This window comes from Thalassophryne amazonica, chromosome 17 (genome assembly GCF_902500255.1).
Source record: "Thalassophryne amazonica chromosome 17, fThaAma1.1, whole genome shotgun sequence".
Classification (NCBI taxonomy): domain Eukaryota; kingdom Metazoa; phylum Chordata; class Actinopteri; order Batrachoidiformes; family Batrachoididae; genus Thalassophryne; species Thalassophryne amazonica.
Window position 1 is genome coordinate 3014512 of NC_047119.1, and position 21448 is coordinate 3035959.

The window sequence follows — 21448 nt, forward strand, 5'->3', positions numbered from 1 at the left end:
ACACACACACACACACACACACACACACACACACACACACACACACACACACACACACACACACACACACATTCTTAGACTAATCGTAGAGTAGTCAGCCTTCTTCCTTCCCCTCCCTCTGCTCCTCCTGTTTCCACCTTGGAGCTCTCTCTCTGTGTCTCTCTCTCTCTCTCTTTGTCTCTCTCTCTCTGTCTCTCTCTCTCTCTTGTCTCTCTCTCTCTCTTGTCTCTCTCTCTTCTCTCGCTCTCTCTCTCTTGTCTCTCTCTCTCTGTCTCTCTCTCTCTGTCTCTCTCTCTCTGTCTCTCTCTCTCTCTCTCTCTCTCTCTCTGTCTCTCTCCTCTCTCTGTCTCTCTCTCTGTCTCTCTCTCTCTCTCTCTCTGTCTCTTAGTAAAGAAGATGCAGAATTCATGTTGCTTTTAGCAGAAAAAGCACCTGTAAACTAAATACAAGCAGCGGCGCTTCAAGGGACTCAGGGGGGTGGGGGTTGGGGTTGGCGGCATTAGGGGTGCCTTACACCCCCCCACCCCACCCCAAGATTACATCATCAAACCCATCATCCTTGTCTTCAACCAAAGAGACGTACTTGCAATTTTATGTCTCCCAGCGGCTTTAAGATCTGTATGAACCCCTAAACACACAGCCAGTGACATCACAGCTGTTTGTTTACACTCTAAGACTTGTAAAAGCCAGATATAATATGCTGTTTATACCTTATTACTAGTTTAGACAAAATAAACTAGCTGACTAACTAGCTGTTGGTATTCACAACCAAAGCATTTTTCTGTTGCTGGGACAGATTCGGTGGAACAGATTGTCACGTCTCCTCCTCCCTTTGCTTCTCTTTCTGTTCTGAAGGATCATTTCAGTTTAATGCATTTAGTTTATTTGGCGCCAAATCACACAAAGCTGCCTCAAGGCGCCTCACACGGGTCCAGTCAGAGGGGTGACCCTCTGTTGAGGTCATTCTACCAGAACGGTTTACACCACAACAACTGATGAGAGTCCATGCAGGCGTCCAGACCATTGTTTGGGGGGGTCAAGTGCACAAGGACAAGATGAAGGACAAGTGCACTTTATGGTACTTTGAAGGTTGCTGCCCTAAAATTATGAACCATTTCAGACCCTCCAAGACTGTGCACAGCTGACAACAGAGTTTAAGGGGGTCCTCACAAATATAGTCATCTATTCCTGGGAGCCCCCGTCTCTTTCAGGGCCCTTGGCAGTTTCTTATTTTGCCAAAGCTGTTGCAGTGTCCCTGAATTCAAGAAAATATCACATTTCTGACCACGCAGTCACAATTTACACAGTTACAAGTGTAAATATGCACCTGTGTGGTGTCGACATCAAACCTTGTGTCGCCCTCTTTGTAAAGTGTGCACATTGTGCCACTGCGTGTATTTAAGTTAGGAGAAGCCTCCTGGATCTGTACTCCTTCTTTCTTCTGTGGCATGTCAGTAAAAGGCCACATTGATATTGGTGACATTAGATCTTGTTTATCATTGTTATTCTTGATCAGTATGGACCCTGATTTCATGGACGATGCTGTGATCTTTGTGGAATTAGTGGATAACTCAGTTGCATCACTGGAGAAGCTGAGGGAGGAGTCCGAGTGTCTGTATTTGTAACTGTCCTAATAATAATGTAAATGATCAATTACGTATCTATTATGTAGCTGATGTTCCCTTACAACACAAGTAGTACACCTCATTTGAACCTCCCAAGTAACTGCTCATTTGACACAAAGCCATTCCTGTGGTACCCAAAGAGTTTTTGGGGAGAGACCTAAGACCAAAGACACTGAGGCGTCACCTGAGGTCACTGGCTACCAGCTAATTCTCACAACAGCACAGCTAGAAGCACCAAGACCTGGATGTTCATTCGGATAACAGCAGGTCTAACACCTCTGTCCAGCAGCATTGTGACTCTGTAAGCTCTCTTCATCTTCTCCATCAGCTCTCCTTCACACACTGAGCCCACGGAGACACGAGTGCCATTGCTGAGTTCAGTGAATTCTCTCAACAAGTTCAGTACTTTCACCACACATTTCTGGTGGCTAAGTCCAGGACGTCATTAAGAGCCTGGACATTAGTCTGGTTCCAGCACAATTGCTACTCTATTCTTGATACTGGGACTCTTCACTCAGCTCCTCAAATGTCACAATTGGGACATCCATTGAGTCCACAAACATTACAGCAACATCTGCAATGTCAAGATCAGTACTGGTATTGGCAGCTAATTTGCTGGACTTCACTGTCCTACCAACACCCAATCAATGGAAGTATTGAACAGAGCACCTCCACACCTGCTGCACACAGCACTCACGGTACCTGTGCACAGGTCAGCTTTGATCTCAAGCAACTTGCTGAGACTCTGCCTCCAGCAAAATCTCAGGATGTCTCACAAAGTAGCCTGATCAACAGACTCAGACACTACGGGAAAATCAGCACAGGCCACAGAGAAGCCCTGTCAACATTCATGCTTATGTCCAGTGAGTTCTTGCCAAGATTTGATGCAGTTTGTGGTTGACTTCTTTCTGTGAAACCAGACTGACTTGGTTGCTGAGCAACAAGCAGCTGCTACTAAATCCTAGTGACAGTATACTCTTGTCTGGCACAGTCAGGAATACATTGCCCTTGTAGTTGTTGCAGTCCATGTGTTCAGTATTTCTGTTCCACAAAGGGACAACAAATCCCTTCATCCAGTCTGATGGAAAGATATACGATGCCCCCTGAAATGGAAACAAAGATTACTTGCAATGACAGGAGAACAGCGTCTCCAAACACCTAAAGACGTTCATTCCTGATGTTACAGGTCCTTACAGCGTTACACTCCCTCAGCTTGATCACCACCTTTATAGTCTCGTTGAAAGTCACAGCTGACTGGCACATCAGCGATCATACCCCTGGCACTCGAGATTTCCACCAGGATTATCAGCCTGATACAAGTACTGAAAGTAGCCAAACCAATAGTACAATATAGCAAATCGATCAGGAGCCATCCCTGTGATTGGGCAAAGTGAAGGTTTGAAGGCACACATTCTTCCGTAGGTACACAGCAGATGGTGTGCCACCTTGCCATAGCTTCTTCTAACAAATGAAAATAATTGTGTTTCTTCCTTTAGTCCTATAGTGTATAGTGTGGAATTTCCACCATGCCTTGGGATGTGTGTGTGTGTGTGTGTATATATATATATATATATATATATATATATATATATATATATATATATATATATATATATATATATATATATATATATATATATATAAAACACACACACAAGTGTCTCATCTTGGGAATTGAGCCATGTATATTGCAGACCACAACTAGTGGTGCACGTTAATCACCTTAACCCCTAGGCTACCACTGCACCCATGACATCCTGATTTTTATGACTCCTAAAAATCCTTTGACTTGACCCTGTGTCTGTATCTTTGTGTGTGTGTGTGTGTGTGTGTGTGTGTGTGTGTGTGTGTGTGTGTGTGTGTGTGTGTGTCTGTCTGTCTGTCTGTCTTCATCAGGCTTGGCTTCAGTGGCTGGAATGTGTGAGCCTGAGAGGAGTTGTAGCATCAATGAAGACATCGGCCTTGGCTCTGCTTTCACCATTGCACATGAAATTGGCCACAAGTAAGTGCCGGCAAACATTTTTAGATGCTGCTGTTGTGACGGAGGCCAGCAGGAGGCGCTGTGCATATGGTAGTCAATAGGCCTCACTACCCCAACAACCCAAAGATTCTTTGGCCACTCAGACCAGAACCCCTGGTTTCAGTCGACTGGTCAGAGTGTCCGCCTCTCCTGCTGGAGATCGTGAGTTCACATACCAACAAAAACACATCGTAGACAAGAAAAAAATACAGCTGCTACACTCAGGGACAGATCCAGAATTTTGTAAAGGGGGGGTGGAAGGGTGCATGAATGTGTCTTGGTTCCACTTCCGTAGTGGGGTCTGGGGGCATTCCCCCCCCAAATTTTAAATTTTTAGGTGCTATTTCTTGTATTTTGGTACATATTTCACGACAAAATGCAGTCACAGAGCAAAGATACTTAATAACCTGTTTTTTTTATTGATTTGAACTTGTACAGTCATGAATGAGATGCTGTGACGTTATGGTGACACAGAACATTTGAACTGTTTTTGGCTAAAAAGCTAAACAACCTTACTGAATCATGGTCTGGTACAAATATATCGAGCTGAGTCATGTTTCATGTTGTGGAAAAAGTCATCTTTTGCTTTTTCCACACCACGTTTAAGGCTTCTTGTCACCGTCACGAAGCGTGCACTCGAATAATTCCTCTTGATGAAGCAAACATTAGTTAGTGCTCACGTTTGTGTGGTTTCTGTCTTCCTGCAGACGGTATCTCTGCATGTTTCTTTACGTTTAGGTCAGAGGACACATACCTCTGGCTTTTTCTTCCTGAATATAAAGAAAAGTAATGATGATGTATTAGTCTGTGCATTCCCCTCTCGAGGGTTCAGCAAGATGGCGATTTCCTTTATTATGTCTCGTGTCTGCTTCTGTTGCGGGACAGTTGTAAAAATATTCTCTGCTTCTAGAGGATGTATGTAAAAAAAAAAAAAACTGCAGTAAGATTTCACTGGTGCTGATTTATTTCCAGAGGAGGGTAAAATGTCATAAACGCCAGCCGTAGAAAACCAGGTTCAGGCTGTGCGATGTGGTCGGGTTTGTTATATACATTAGAGCTGATCTGTGCAGTGAGGGGAAGTAAGCAGACTTCCTGCTGTAATGTGAGATTTTCCTTCGAATGATATCCACACAGATAAGGTTTTGAATCTTTGCCAAGGAGGTTGTGGTTTTGATGCCGTTCATCCGTCTGTCTTTCTGTCTGTTAGTTTGATTGTCAGCAGGATGTCTTAGAAGGACATGGAGAAGTGGGCCTTCAGATGGAGAAGAACTGAGTAAATATTGGTGTGGATCTGGATCAATGATCTGGATCTTCCCTTTCACCTGTAAAATGATTCTGATCCTACTTTTGTTCATGTGTCTGTGATCCTGATTCATCCCACATGTTACTTTTGAGCTTCACAGGTGATTTTTGCATGGCCATTTTTTTGGTCTTTTTTTTTTATCTTGCTTTGATTCTGTAATCAGAATCAAAGGAATCAACACCAAGGTGAGGGGGGGTCATGTCGTTTGACACTGCTTTGTTGTATTGCATTTACAGGATCAACATAAGATGGTCAGAAAATATCAATGAAAAATATAAATGAAAATATCACCTGCTTGAAGATCACAGATTAGTCTTTTGGGATCGAAGATTAGTGATCAGGTTCACAGGTGAAGATCAGTGCTCGGCAATCAGGATCAAAGATGGGTGATCAGGCTCAACATTCAGTAATGAGGAGCTATGTTCAGGAGTCAAGAGCAAAGCTCAGTGATCAGGTTCAAAGGTCATCGATCAGGATCTAAGTGTGTTTGAGAAGAGACCTAAGAAAGAATCCTCACAGTGAAAAGCAAGAGATAAAAGAAAAGTGTCAGAGGTTTAAAGAGAAGGCAGTTGGGTTTTGGTGGAGTTCTGTGATGTGATTTGTCCAACATGTCCTCACCCCCCCCGGCCTGTTCAGACCTGCCCACAGTGATTGACAGGCAGCCATCAGAGCAGTGATTAGAATGTTTTTTTTTGTCTCTGCTTAGATGCAGGCAGAATTTGACCCTTGACCCTGAGCTCTTCTCCACACAGCTGTCTGTCTGTCTTCACTGCCAGAGCCAGAGACGGAATCAAACCTGCAGCTGGGCTGCTTTGTCTGTGCAGATAACCTCCAGCAGATGAGGATCAGCTGTGTTCATTCCTGCTCCTGTGTTATTTATTGTATGTTTTAGTTTCGGGATGAACCATGATGGCATCGGCAATTCCTGCGGCACCAAAGGCCACGAGATGGCTAAACTGATGGCCGCTCATATAACGGCTAACACCAACCCTTTCTCCTGGTCTGCCTGCAGCAAGGACTACATCACCAGCTTCCTGGAGTAAGTGGATGATGGTTTTGTCTGATGAATGTGAGCGAGCAGTAGAGAAAAATGTTATGTTCCTGCTTTCCGCCTTCTCAACTGCGACTTTCTGCCGCGGGCCGGCCCTTGTGGTGATCCGCGAGGCCACCTTGCATAAAAGTTACTCCCCACTTCTTCACATCTATTTCATTACTAAGGATCCTGCCAGAGCTCCTTGTGGCTGCGCATGATAAGCGGGTGCTTCATATGTACGCCACAGTGGAGCTAATGTGGGCCTGGATGTTGGAGCTAATGTGGGCCCCGGTGGTAATGTGTTGCCCAGCCACCCGGGCTCAACCCACCGCTTTACTGTTTAGTGACTTGGACGAGGAAGACGAAGTCCTGAAGTGCACAAATGGAGCAGATACTTCATTGGCTGTAACAGTCACATAAACACGGGCTTGTTTGGAACCTCAGTGGAAGCTATTGTTGTTTGATCATATTAAGGGAATACAGCCAGGTCCATGTATGCTGGAACACACAGTATCTACTTTAGCAATCACAGCACGGTGGATAGCGGTTAGCACTGTTGCCTCACAGCAAGAAGGTCATGGGTTCGATTCCCACCTGTGGCCTTTCTGTGTGGCGTTTGCATGTTCTCCCTGTGTTTGTGTGGGTTTCCTCCGGGTGCTCTGGCTTCCTCCCACATTTAAAGACATGCAGGTTAGGTGGACTGGACACTTCAAATTGTCCAGGTCTCCCTTGCTAAAGAGGTCTCGATCTCAACGGGACTAACCTGGTTAAATTAAATAACTGATGTAAAGAAGTCAGGAGAGCGATGTTAATGACTGTTATTTTACCTCTTAATGCAACTCTGTATTTATAAATACATAAGAGCATTTTTTAAAAAGTCTAATGCCGCCATAGGACAGTGGGCTAGCGGGGGGGGGGGGGGGGGGGGGTATATATCTTACTGAATGTAATGACAGGAAACAAAGAGAAAAAACAACAAACAAAATCAAATGAACAACAAAAACAACACAACTGGCACTCAGGGAATTCAACTCCTGCCCCTTACACCAAGTTTTGTTCTTTTTCAGCTACTCTCATTAGGGGGCGCCACAGCAGATCATCTGTCTCCATGTCAGTCTTCTGCATCTTCGTCAATCACACCATCAACCTGCTTGTCCTCCCTCACCACATCCATAAACCTCCTCTTTGGCCTCCCTCTTGTTCCCCTGTGTGGTGGCTCCATCCTCAGCATCCTTCTCTCTATATACTCTGAGTCTGTCATCTCCACATGTCCAAACCATCTCACTCTCACCTTACTGACTTTGTCTCCAAGATGTGTCTTTAATGCTAACATACACTGCTGGGGCTTTATGTCCATCTGTAGGGTGCACACACAAATTGTGCAGCACACCATCCTCGAGTGCCCAATCCTGCACCCACTGATCTATCTAACCCAAAACATTAATTCTGTGAGCTGGAGGCAATGTTTGGTTGATAATGCCTAGTTTCATAAGCAAGAAGAAGAAAACAGCAGATCTGCATGTTGATTTGGTACACGTTTTACACTTTACACTACTGCATAGGGGTGTAAAAAAATTAAAAAGGGTAAATGTTTGAAACCTTAAGCACCTGCCACCCCATGAGAAATCAAGAAAACATATGACGAACTGATACGAATTTTGGATATTTGTGTTTGTTTTTCTCCTGCAAAAGTCCTTTTCTCATTTTCTAAATGCATTCCTTGTCAGCTGATGTCCAATGAGTTTGTGATGTCAGGTGGAAAGCTTTCCCCGTGGCTGCATGTTTGTTCATTCTTTTGTCCTCTACATGTTTTTTACTTTTACAGTACTTATGTATCTCATATATGTACTCATATATCCTGTGGCTGTCTGATGCTTCAGACTGGGCTTCTGACTGGCCAAAGCTCCAGTATGTGGTGTGAATTCAGCACATGAAAAGAGAGGACAGTTCTCTCGATATAGCAACATGCAGTGCAGCTGTTCATTTAGCCAAGGTCAACCTGAAGAAAAAAAACAACGTGACTGTGTGCTTTTTTATATGGACATCAGAATGTGCCCGGCATATTCTACTGGCGAAAACGTGCCAGAAAAAAAATGGTTGTTTGGGTGTCCTTGCTGCTGCAGCTGCACTGAATATCGGCACAGTGAGAAGATGCTGTCAACACATGAACGCAGTGAGGAAGTATGATGTCATGATCCCTTAGCAAGCCAGATTGTAGCCACATTTGCGTTCAGACCTCGGCAAATCCCACTCAAATCCGGCTCTCCCCAGCGCACATATATGTCTTGATAGAACTTTATTAATCCCTTGGGAAGACTCCCTCAGGGAAATTGAGGTTCCAGCAGCATTATATAGCAGCACACAGGGTACGAAGCACACAGAGTATCAAAAGTAAAAACAAAAAACATTTTGTCTGTCTGTCTTCCTGTTACTCCTCCTACTTAATATTATGCCTTGACTGGTTCTGTTAGTCATATGTTCCCATGTGCAAGCTGTGCTGTTTTGTTTTGGAGTTTTGTCTGCATGCTGTGTCCAATCACTGAACAAGAAAGCTTCCTCCATTCTCCATAAGGCAATCAGAGCATCTTACATGATGACTGTATTGATTTCTGGATCACCAGAGGACATATAACTGATGGAATAATAGCTTCAGAATGCACCAGCAGTCTTGCATCACTGTACTTCAGCAGAGCAAAGACCAGTCATAATAACTTGAACCAGCAGTTTGATTGTCTCTGCAGTTGTTACACTTCTACCTGAACACGCACAAGTATATTCATGCATCATGTGCATAAATATGCTGGTGAGTATGATTGCAAATAAATGTGTCTATTATACCTTGAGGCTCTGCACCAAGTCCGTTGGACACCAGATTCCAGAAAAGTGAACTATGGTTTCAGATACCCAGAGAAACTCTTCTTCCTCTGTTCCCAACGTTTTGTGGGGCATTTTTTTCTTTCATGACACTTCAGCTCAACTACTCATCACAAAGACCTGAGTCCTGCTTGCAAATTGTAATACACAAGCATGCAGTGAGGTGCCGGCGCAGGCCTGCTTTGTGTCTGTTTGTGCATTCATGTTTTGTTCAAGAAGCCCTTCCAGAATCCAGATAATGTTGCTTCATGGTTGTCAGACTGGGTTTTCTGATGATTGATGTTCGAAGATGTTTGATGAACAGATGGTCTTTTTTTATGCCAGCTCCTAAATCCAAACGGGGACACAAAGAGCCTGCTTTGGAATTCTGTTGCTCTCTGGCTTGGGGTGTCTTCTGAAGAAAAAAAAAAGAGTTTTACTCAGCAGACTCAACAGTTGCTTAGTCTTCATTGGATCTCCATTTATATCTGTGTGTGTCTTGAGCTTTTCTTTTCTAATTTTGGTTTTATTACTTTTAGCTTTTATGTTTCTTACAAAAGCGTTCTGTCTGTAAACTCCAATTATCCTGCCTTTCTTTCCCTCAGTCAGAGTTTTGGATGTTACACACTCTTCTGTGTGCCAAGTAAACAGCTTTGGCGGTGGTGTTGGCCTCGATTCACCGGCTTGCTAAAGCAATATGCGGTGCTTTGTTTGGGTTTTTAGGAATGGTTTGTGAATACACTTGCAGTTCAGTCATAGTTTATTCTAGCCAGTTGGTTATAAATGTTAAAATGCACGCACTTTGGATGGATTAAACTCTCAAGGAGCATAGACTTTGATATTGGACTTGCCTTTGATGGCAGTTGAGTTAATCATAACCAGCTTGGGTGTCAGTGTCTCCAATACTAGTTAGATACTAGTTAGGGGAGGTGATGGTCTAGTGGTTAAACTGTTGGGCTTTTAGACCAGACGATCCTCTGTTCAAATCCCAACCTGACTGGAAAATTACTAAGGGCCATTGGGCAAGGTCCTTAATGCCCTAGTTGCTCCTAGTGTGTAGTGGGTGCCTGTATGGCAGCATCCTGACATTGGGGGAAATGTGAGGCATTATTGCAAAGCGCTTTGAGTATCTGATGCAGATGGAAAAGCGCTATATAAATGCAGTCCATTTTAGATCCACAAAGACTAGATAACTACAACCAGAGTTGTCAGAGATCAGGGATCAGTGATGCTCCCACTTATTAGAGGATATTTCTGCTCAGTTTAATGGATTTGGCTCACTGATCTGGATAGGAAGCGCTTGCAACGACATCAAATAAGTGCCTCAGTGCTGAAACTATTTTCTGTCCCTCCAAACCAATAAATAGTGAAGCTCGCTCTTAATGCACAGAGTTTCAGGCTCTCTGAGGCTGGTTTGCCTGATCAGAGGGTCTTCTGAAGAACAAGAGCCAAACAGGATTATTCCATTCAGTAACTAAGAACAGGAGATGGTGTGTGTGTGTGTGTGTGTGTGTGTGTGTGTGTGTGTGTGTGTGTGTGTGTGTGTGTGTGTGTGTGTGTGTGTGTGTGTGTGTGTGTGTGTGTGTGTGTGTGTGTGTGTGTGTGAGAGAGAGAGAGAGAGAGAGAATTTGCTGCTCCAGGTCTGGAACGTTTCGATTCCACTTAAAACACTCTTTTATATGCTGCTTCGGGTTGAAACAAACAGCACGTACTGTGTGATCATTTCAATTTGATCACTGTTTCCCAACGGCAGCATATTTTAAAGGAGATTTTTGGAGTGCAGTGATGATTTGCATCATTTTATAATGGATTATTTGGACAGTTTCATGCTGGTTCTTGTGGTGTGCTTTTTAATACTTCTTAAAGCTCATTAAACTTATATCCCTAAGTGACTGTGATGCCAACATTAAAAAGAAGCACTGCACCATAAGTGAATGGGTGGTTTCAAAAATGCCTCTGGGCTTTGCTATCCAGTGTTGCCACTCATTACATTTACTATATCATCTGTTGTGACCACACACAAATATCTTTGATATCTGTTTCACAAAGGATAATTTTACTTGCAGGTGTGCATACAATACCATTTTTTGTTTGTACATACAGTGCATCTGGAAAGTATTCATAGTACTTCAGTTTTTCCACATTTTTTATGTTACAGCCTTATTCCAAAATGGATGAAATTAAATTTTTCATCAAAATTCTACACACAATACCCCATAATGACAATGTGAAAAAAAGTTGTTTTTTTTTTTTTGCGTATTTATTAAAAATAAAAAACTAAGAAATAACATGTATGTAAGTATTCACAGCCTTTGTTATGAAGCTCAAAATTGAGCTCAGGTGTCTCATGTTTCCACTGATCATCCTTGAGATGTTTCTACATCTAAATTGGAGTCCACCTGGGGTAAAGTCAGTTGAATGGACATGATTTGGAAAGACACATACCTGTCTACATATAAGGTCCTACAGTTGACAGTCAGAGCACAAACCAAGCATGAAGTCTGTAGACCTCCAAGACAGGATTGTCTGGAGGTACAAATGTGAGGAAGGGTACAGAAACATTTCTGCTGCTTTGACGTCCGTCTAAACTGAGCAATCGGGGGAGAAGGACATTAGTCAGGGAGGTGACCAAGAACCTGATGGTCACTCTGTCAGAGCTCCAGCATTCCTCTGTGGAGAGAGGAGAACCTTCCAGAAGGACAACCATCCCTGCAGCAATCCACCAATCAGGCCTGTATGGTAGAGTGGCCAGATGGAAGCCACTCCTTAGTAAAAGGCACATGGCAGCCCACCTGGAGTTTGACAAAAGGCACCTGAAGGACTCTCAGACCAGGAGAAACAAAATTCTCTGGTCTGTTGAGACAAAGATTGAACTCTTTGGTGTCATGTTTGGAGGAAACCAGGCACCATCCCTACAGTGAAGCATGGTGGTGGCAGCATCATGCTGTGGGGATGTTTTTCAGCAGCAGGAACTGGGAGACTAGTCAGGACTGAGGGAAAGATGAATGCAGCAATGTACAGAGACATCCTGGATGAAAACCTGCTCCAGAGTGCTCTTGACCTCAGACTGGGGCGACGGTTCATCTTTCAGCAGGACAATGACCCTAAACACACAGCCAAGATATCAAAGGAGTGGCTTCAGGACAACTCTGTGAATGTCCTTGAGTGGACCAGCCAGAGCCCAGACCTGAATCCGACTGAACATCTCTGGAGAGATCTGAAAATGTCTGTGCACCGACGCTCCACATCCAACCTGATGGAGCTTGAGAGGTGCTGCAAAGAGGAATGGACCAAACTGCCCAAATATAGGTGCACCAAGCTTGTGACATCATATTCAAGAAGACTTGAGGCTGGAATTGCTGCCAAAGGTGCATCAACAAAGTATTGAGCAAAGGCTGTGAATACTTATGAACAAGGGATTTTTTTACTTTTTTATTTTTAACAATTTGCAAAAATTTCACACACAAAAAACTTTTTTCATCTTGTCATTATGGGGTGTTGTGAGTAGAATTTTGAGGGAAAACTGAGTTTGGTCCATTTTGGAATAAGGCTCTAACAAAATGTGGAAAAGTGAAGTGCTGTGAATACTTTACGGACGCACCGTACGCGTTTAGGATGAATCCTATGCAATTCTTTTATGAATGAGGCTGCAGGCTCCTCAGAGGATCTTTGGGTACCTCTGGAATGATTTTGTATCAATCGAATGGTTGCTTAAGGAGACTAAAATAAAAGGTTTCACTTACACTGTGAGGGAATATAAGCTACAACATTTAGGACATGTGACACATTTTTCTGTGCATCAGCCAGCATGTAGGTGCTTCAGTGTGGAAAACCTCATCGGCTGGAGAAGGTCAAAGGGCACACTCACATTTCACCTGGCTGTAGCAGACAGATGGACATTTTCAAGAAGGGATGGACTGGTAGTCTGCCTGATTGGTTGCCATCCAGTGCCCCAGGTTGTTCCATGGTGTGGTGGATGCAGCAACACATGGCACCAGTATGTGCTGCCTGACCTTTCATGTTTTGTCTTGAAAGGATCCTCTAACTTGTTGCACTGTACAAGTCTGTTCAGTCACAGCCACAGAAGCCTATATAACACCTTCAGAGTTGTAACAGCTGTCTTTGTGGCTTCCCACACGAGTCTCCTCCCTGCACAGTTATTCAGTTTTTGAACACTGCCTCCTGCAGTCAGATTTAACATACTGATGTGTTTCCCAATGATTGTTGTAAAAGATGTCCAATACATACGTATTCAGTGACTTGGAAATTTACATCCATTTGTCAAAAGAAAACTGGAAAAATGCACAAAAGTACACTTGCTGTGAAAATAACTCTTTGGGTTGGAACTTCCAATCACACTTAGGTTGTGCTTTGCTTTGCACTGGGTTGAAAATGGGGTCCGAAATCCTTTTCCTGTAGGACCTTATCTTGTAAAACATGTTAGTGTTTACAGCACAGGTATGTGATTCATTGGCTCCATCAACATGCTACATGTCTGAGTATGTGACCAAAACTTTTCATCTGCATTGTTTCAGTCCACCCAGCTGTAAATGGGTTCTAGTCCACTAGGCTGGAGAAGTGGCCTGTGACGTCATCCATGGGCCAAGCAGAGTTTTTGCCCACTTATAATCCAGCCTTATTATACCATCCCCTACAAAATGTGATGGCCATGCCAAGCGTGGTAACTATAGCTAGGTAGGGGTGAATGAAGGATTACACAGGGTCGAAATATAAAAGTTATTGGTTGGGCTAATACGAGGTCTGTCAGAAAAGTATCGGACCTTTTTATTTTTTTTTCAAATATTATATGGATTTGAATCACGTGTGATTGCATCAGCCAAGCTTGAACCTTCGTGCGCATGCATGAGTTTTTTCACGCCTGTCGGTTGCGTCATTCGCCTGTGAGCAGGCTTTGAGTGAGCACTGGTCCACCCCCCTCGTCGGATTTTTATTGCGAGTAAAATGTCTGAATGATTTGGAGCTTTGCAGCATCAAATTTTTCCAGAAACTGTGAGAGACAGCCAGGTGGACACCATTCGGAAAATTCAGATGGCTTTCAGGACGATTTTATGGGGATCACACAGATTGAGGAGTATTACAGCCGGTTTAAAGACCGCCAACAGCAGCTGAGAGCGCACCGCGTTCTGAGCGGCGATCAACAGACTCAAACGACCAGATCATTTCCAAACTGAACGCTGTGTTGATCCAGGACGTCGTCTGACTATCACAGAAATGGCAGAAGACGTGGACATCAAGACTTTTTCGGCACATTCCACTGTTACAGGAGTTTTTGTCATGGAAAGAGGAGCGGAGGAATGCGCCACCGTGCCGCGAATGGCGCGGGACAAAACCACAGGAATTCGCGCGTCGGGACGGAGCTGCATGGCGCAAAGCAACGCCGTGATGAAGCCTCACAGGACATGTTCTGGCATGTCCAGCTAAACCACAATTTCTCGGATAGTCACACGACTGAAAAGCAACCGGAAGCTGTCTGAAAGCCACCTGAAAGCCGTCCTGAGAGACCAACACGGAGGTGGTTTTATGCCGCACCATTCGTGGCACGGTGGTGCATCCCTCCGCTTCTCTTTCCATGACAAAAACTCCTGTAACAGTGGAATGTGCCAAAAAAGTCTTGATGTCCACGTCTTCTGCCATTTCTGTGGTAGTCAGACGACGTCCCAGATCAACACAGCGTTCAGTTCGGAAATGATCTGGTCGTTTGAGTCTGTCGATCGCTTCTCGGAGTGCGGTGCGCTCTCAGCCGCGGTGGGCGGTCTTTAAACCGGCTGTAACACTCCTCAAATCTGTGTGATCCCCATAAAATCATCCCTGAAAGCCATCTGAATTTAGTGAATGGTGTCCACCTGGAGGTCTCTCACAGTTTCTGGAAAGATTTGAAGCAAGCAAAGCTCCAAATCATTCAGACATTTTACTCGCAATAAAAATCCGACGAGGGGGGTGGGACCAGTGCTCAATCAAAGCCTGCTCACAGGCGAATGACGCAACCGACAGGCATGAAAAAACTCACGCGTGCGCACGAAGGTTCAAGCTTGGCTGATGCAATCACACGTGATTCAAATCCATATAGTTTTTGAAAAAAATAAAAAGGTCCGTTACTTTTTGGACAGACCTCGTATAGTTAAAAAAGAATAGTTTGCACCACCTGTCATTTATAGTTATCACATTACAGGGTAACATGTCAAATCTCATAGAGTCCAATTTCACTTTATTTCAACCTATTTTTATTTATATAGCGCCAAATCACAACAGAGTTGCCTCAAAGCACTTCACACAGATAAGGTCTAACCTTACCAACCCCCAGAGCAACAGTGGTAAGGAAAAACTCCCTCTGAGGAAGAAACCTCAAGCAGACCAGACTCAAAGGGGTGACCCTCTGCTTGGGCCATGATACAAACATAAATTACAGAACAATTCACAGAACAATTCACGGACGAATATACAAGAAATGCTATTGGCACACAGGACAGGAGGATCGCCAACACGAATACAACTCCCATCTTTGGATGGAGCTGCACCTTAAACAGAAAAAAAAAACAGAATCAGGCATCAGAAAGACAAGAAATACAGTATAATTTGTCAGCATTAAACAAGAAAAACAGAAATACTAAGGTGATCGCTGGCCACTAGCCCTAAACTTCACTAAAAGACACAGAATTTAGGTAAAGTTGAGGCCGCGGTCCGCTCCAATTACTAATAAATGAATTAAAAGGGTAAAAAGCGTAAAACAAAACTGTACCAGTATGCTAGCCATATGAAAGGGAAAATAAGTGCGTCTAAAGTCTCGACTTGAAAGTCTCCACAGAATCTGACTGTTTTATTGACGCAGGGAGATCATTCCTCAGAACAGGGACACGATAAGAGAAAGCTCTGTGACCCAATTGGATGCTGACATTGTTTTGCCCTTTACTTTGGGCACCAAGAATTCAACAGTCAAGATTTATTTATTTATTAATCCTATTATCCCAAGTATTAATTTGACCAACTTAAAAAAATCTATACTTGATAAACTTTAACTTTTGACACCTGTAGAAACTGAAATTGACCTTTGTCATAATTTTTGCTGTTGTTGCACCATAGCATTCAGTCATAGATAGTCCAAACTACCATTTTGGAATCTTTATGATCAGGCAAATAATGTGGTGTACTTCTCAGTAGTACTGAAACATTTTTAAATTTCAACCCCAGTTTAATCCTTCTCCCCTCCCCTCCACTCTGGGATGGCCACCATACATTTTGTTCTGGGCCACGGTATTCAGAGGCTGGATTGTAAGTGTTGTTTAGTCCCCATAAGTGGTACAGATCAGGTCAAAATTGGGCTCATAGACTAACGGAGTGGCATTCCTTCCAGAGGGAGTTGTGGACTCTCATCCTCTTGCGACAGTCTGGGGATAAGCATGGGTACCAACGGGCCTCAGAGCTTCTGTTGGTCTTACTGAGGCATGAATGGACTGCATTTATATCGCGCTTTTCCATCTGCATCAGACACTCAAAGCACTTTTCAGTAATCCCTCACATTCACCCTGATGTGAGGGTGCTGCCATACAAGGTGCTCACTACACACTGGGAGCAACTAGGGATTAAGGACCTTGCCCAAGGGCAAGGCATGTATGGAAACTAATGGGGAAAAAACCCACCTGGTTTCACTGTGTTGAAATTTCACCATTATTGGATTTTAATGTAGATAAGAGGAACATCACAGGCAACTTAACTTTTCAGTTCCTTCCCCAATGTCCTCCTGCATTGTTCTGCTGTTCTACCAAAAGTAAGAGTCCTCCCACATTGACATTTCTTTTCTCTATGTGCATTTGAAATCAAGATGATCCAGAAATAGAAAGACGTAATCAGACTGTGGCATGTTCCATCTTTTGGCAGGTAATTAGTAACTTTACGGGGATACATTTTCAAAGTCGCTCTAAGAATCACAACTTTGCTGACAATCTTGCCTCATAGACGCAGACAGAAAAGCATCTCCACAGCAACATAGACAGTTAAATAACTTCAGCATCTCAACCTAGAATAAACACACATCAACAAAAACTGCTCCGTATGCTTCTTGGCGGACATTCAGCTTGCGTGGAACATTGCTTACTAGAATACAAAACTGCTGTGTGCTTTTCTTTCCACTCTGACATAGTCGCGAGCGTGCATATTTTTATGTGACGAAACAGACTAAACATAATCACAGAGCTGGACAGATGACCCATAGCTCACTTGGTGTTTTCTCTTTCCTCCTTGTCGTTTTATTGGCTCTCCTTTGGGTTCAGAAGCAGTGACATAAAGGAGAGCCTGATAATCAGAGAGAGCCTTTCAGACATGAAGATACGAAGCCTGTTATCCTTCTGCTCTCGTTGTCTTCACCAGTCACACTTGCTTTGATAAAGAGGTGTTGATGTGTAATTAGATATCATTTGAGATTCCTACATGGTGGTAAAAATAAGTCAAACAATGCCAGCAAAGGGCTTAACACTGTGTGTGTGTGTGTGTGTGTGTGTGTGTGTGTGTGTGTGTGTGTGTGTGTGTGTGTGTGTGTGTGTGTGTGTGTGTGTGTGTGTGTGTGTGTGTGTGTGTGTGTGTGTGTATGGGGGGGGTTATATGTAGATGTACAATCTTGGCGTTTTTGGTTTCCTCGTGTATAAAAGATCCTTTGTGTGAGAAACAATTCTATTGTAGGTTTGTTTTTTTGACAGCTCAGGTCGAGGAACGTGTCTGGACAATGAACCTCTGAAACAAGACTTCCTGTACCCAACAGTGGCCCCGGGGCAGGTGTACAATGCAGACGAGCAGTGCCGCTTCCAGTACGGAGCCACTTCCCGCCAGTGCAAGTATGGGGTAAGAAACCAGCTGCTCTCTCACTCGTCTGGTCCATTCTTTTGTTGTACAAAGTGATCTATGTTGCAGTCTGTACTCATATAGGTCAAGAGGGCAGCACACTGAATCAGATTGACTCATTTGTGATTATAAATGTCTAGGAGGCAGAAAGAAATTGGGAAGACAGTGTTACAAAAGAATGGTTGAGTTAAAATGGGAGAACTGCATAAAACTGTGTGTGTATATTATAGCCCGACCGATATGGATTTTTTGAGGCCGATACCGATATTTGGATGAAAAAAAAAAATGCCGATAATTGATAAATCAGCCGATATTTTTTTTAAATGAATAAAATGTTCTTTTTTGGACTCTTAACAAAAAAGGTATGAGCTAAAAGCTGAAGCTTTGTCCTCACATTGATTAACTTTTTCAAGTTCAAAAAATGCAATCAATGTGAGAATCTACTGAATCTACTGGTACCTTGTTTCCCATGTAACAATAAGAAATATACTCAAAACCTGGATTAATCTTTTTAGTCACATAGCACTACTTTTATTCTGAACACTACTGTATACACACACACACACACACACACACACACACACACACACACACACACACACACACACACACACACACACACACACACACACACACACACACACACACACACACACACACACACACACACACACACACATATACAGGGTGGACCAATAAAATGTTACCCCTTTTTGATCATACACAAGTTTTTGAAATGAGAACTTATTCGAAAATTTTATTTACAGACATGTAATAGAAGCATCAAATTAACATTTGATACCAAAGGTTTCCCACTTTGTCTCTTGTTTTCGCACAGTTCAATAATTGATGACATGTTCAGTCCACCTCCTCTTCTTGGATCGCAAAAGTGGTAACATTTTATTGGCCCACCCTGTATATATGTATGTATGTGTATATATATATATATATATATATATATATATATATATATATATATATATATATATATATATATATATATATATATATATATATATATATATATATATATATATATATATATATATATATATATACGAGGTCTGTCCAAAAACTATATGGATTTGATTCATATGTTTTTACGTCAGACATGCTTGAACCTTCGTGCGCATGCGTGAGTTTTTCCACGCCTGTCGGTTGCATCATTCGCCTGTGAGCACGCCTTGTGGGAGGAGTGGTCCAGCCCCCTCGTCGGATTTTCATTGGCAGGAAATGGTGGAATGATTTGGACTTTTTTCCATCAGAATTTTTTCAGAAACTGTTAGAGACAAGCAGCTGGAAACCATTCGAAAAATTTATCTGACTTTGGGTGAAAATTTTACAGGCTTCACAGAGAATAAGGACTGTTACTACAGCTTTAAGGACGGCCCACAATGGCGCATGGCGCGCCGCACTCCGAGCTGCCATCGAGAGGCAGAAAACACCACATCATTTCTAAACGGATGGCTGTGTGGAGCCGGGACCGTCGTGAGCAATTTCTCTGGTTATAACAAGAGCTGGACATCAGCCATTTTCTGGCAGATTTCAATATACAAGAGATTTTGTCATGGAAAGCCGCGCGGAGGCTTCACGCGTCACGACCGATTCGCTGATCAAGTGAGACAAAGAACACCTCCGTTTCGGAGTGTTAGAGGACAAGTTGGGACATGTCCAGCTCTCCACAATTTCTATTATACTTACTGGGCTGGTAAGCACTGAAAGCCGAGAGAGGCATGTCCCAACCGTCACCGTCCAAACTGTCCGCCGTGCGCCATTGTGGGCCATCCTTAAAGCTGTAGTAACAGTCCTTATTCTCTGTGAAGCCCGTAAAATTTTCACCGAAAGCCAGATAAATTTTTCGAATGGTTTCCAGCTGCCTGTCTCTAACAGTTTCTGAAAAAATTCTGATGGAAAAAAAGCCCAAATCATTCCGCCATTTCCTCACAATGAAACAACGACGAGAGGGGTGGACCAGTGCTCACTCAAAGCCTGCCCACAGGCGAATGATGCAACCGACAGGCGTGGAAAAACTCACGCATGTGCACAAAGGTCCAAGCATGTCTGACGTAAAAACATATGAATCAAATCCATATAGTTTTTGAAAAAAATAAAAAGGTACGATACTTTTTGGACAGACCTCGTGTGTGTGTGTGTGTATATATATATATATATATATATATATACACACACTGCACCTTTCAGAGTGGCATTTTATTGTGGGCAGTCTAAGGCACACCTGTGCACTAATCATGGTGTCTAATCAGCATCTTGATATGGCACACCTGTGAGGTGGGATGGATTATCTCAGCAAAGGAGAAGTGCTCACTATCACAGATTTAGACTGGTTTGTGAACAATATTTGAGGGAAATGGTGATATTGTGTATGTGGAAAAAGTTTTAGATCTTTGAGTTCATCTCATACAAAATGGGAGCAAAACCAAAAGTGTTGCGTTTATATTTTTGTTGAGTGTATGTCCATCAATGGTAATTTTCACATCATCATTCTTCCTTCGATTGCCAAAAATCATATAGTTTGTTTTATCCCAGCTTAAAGCCAACTTATTTTCAGTAAACCAGTTTCTCACTTTTATCATTTCTTCCCCATTACTTCTGTTCTTTTCAGCAGGTTACTTCCTGAATTATATACAGTGGTTCCTCGCTATAACGCGGTTCACCTTTTGCGGCCTCACAGTTTAGCGGCGCATTGTGTTCTGCGTCCTCATCAAGCAGGCCGGTCGCGGCACCGTGAAGGGAGAGTACGCGCATTGTGTTCTGCGTGTGTCTGTTTATAAGAATCTTCTCGCCCAGAAGAAAAAAGAGCGCCAACAACTACCCATAACTGTGTTCTTCACTCGGAAAAAGACACCTGCAGTGAGGTGTCACTCAGTGGAAAAAGTGCGGCACCAGGACGAAGAGGCGCGATCAGAGGAACTGTGAAATACTGGTCAGTCACTATTAATCATTTCTTATGTGTCCAACCTCGTAGGTTGATCATTAAAACTACATTTGTTAGTTCTAAAAGCCATCATAATTATTTGTAGGAAAATGTTCTATTTTTATTTCTCAAAAAAAATGTTTGGGCCTGAAAACAGGTTGGTCTTATTTTTCTACTAAGGTTTGAACTTTGAGAGTGTTTACACACGAGAGAAAAGTGAGAAAATGTTAATGCCTGTTTGAGAAAAGTGTATAAAGTGTGTAGTGAGGGCTTTTACAGCCTTAAAACGTCTATAATTGTAAAAAAAATAACGCTGACTACTTCATGGATTTCGCTTATTGCGGGCTATTTTTAGAACGTAACTCCCGTGATAAACGAGGGACCACTGTATACTGGTATCATCGGCAAACAACAAAAAGCTCACTGTTTTAGAAGATTCACATACGTCATTAATATACAAGAGAAAAAGCAAAGGTCCTAAAACTGATCTTTGCGGAACACCACATTTAACCTCTCTACAGTCAGAATTTAGTCCTTTTATATGTACATGCTACTGACGATTTGTGCTATAACTTTGAAGCCACTAGTGCGCTGTGCCCTTAATCGCATATTTATATCAGTTTAGTAATAACAACTCATGATTTATAGTATCAAATGTTTTGCATAGAACAATAAACACTCCCATAGTGTACTCTTTTCTTTCAACTGCAGTTGTAATTGTTTCTATCAATTCAGTGATTGCTAAGCTTGTAGATCATTGAGATCTAAATCCATATTGTTTTTCACTAATTAATTTATGTTTTCTCAAAAAATGTGTTAGTTTTTGTGT

General features: G+C 42.8%; 1 protein-coding gene across 1 annotated transcript in view; it reads left to right on the plus strand.

Moving 5' to 3' along the window:
* The window catches only part of adamts6 (ADAM metallopeptidase with thrombospondin type 1 motif, 6), a 169174-nt gene that overhangs the window by 44862 nt on the left and 102864 nt on the right, over positions 1-21448 (plus strand). Inside the window, exons 9-11 of the mRNA XM_034191495.1 lie at positions 3522-3627; positions 5841-5987; positions 17543-17684. Of these exons, the coding sequence (XP_034047386.1) occupies positions 3522-3627; positions 5841-5987; positions 17543-17684 (395 nt within the window). The remainder of the gene's footprint in view (positions 1-3521; positions 3628-5840; positions 5988-17542; positions 17685-21448) is intronic.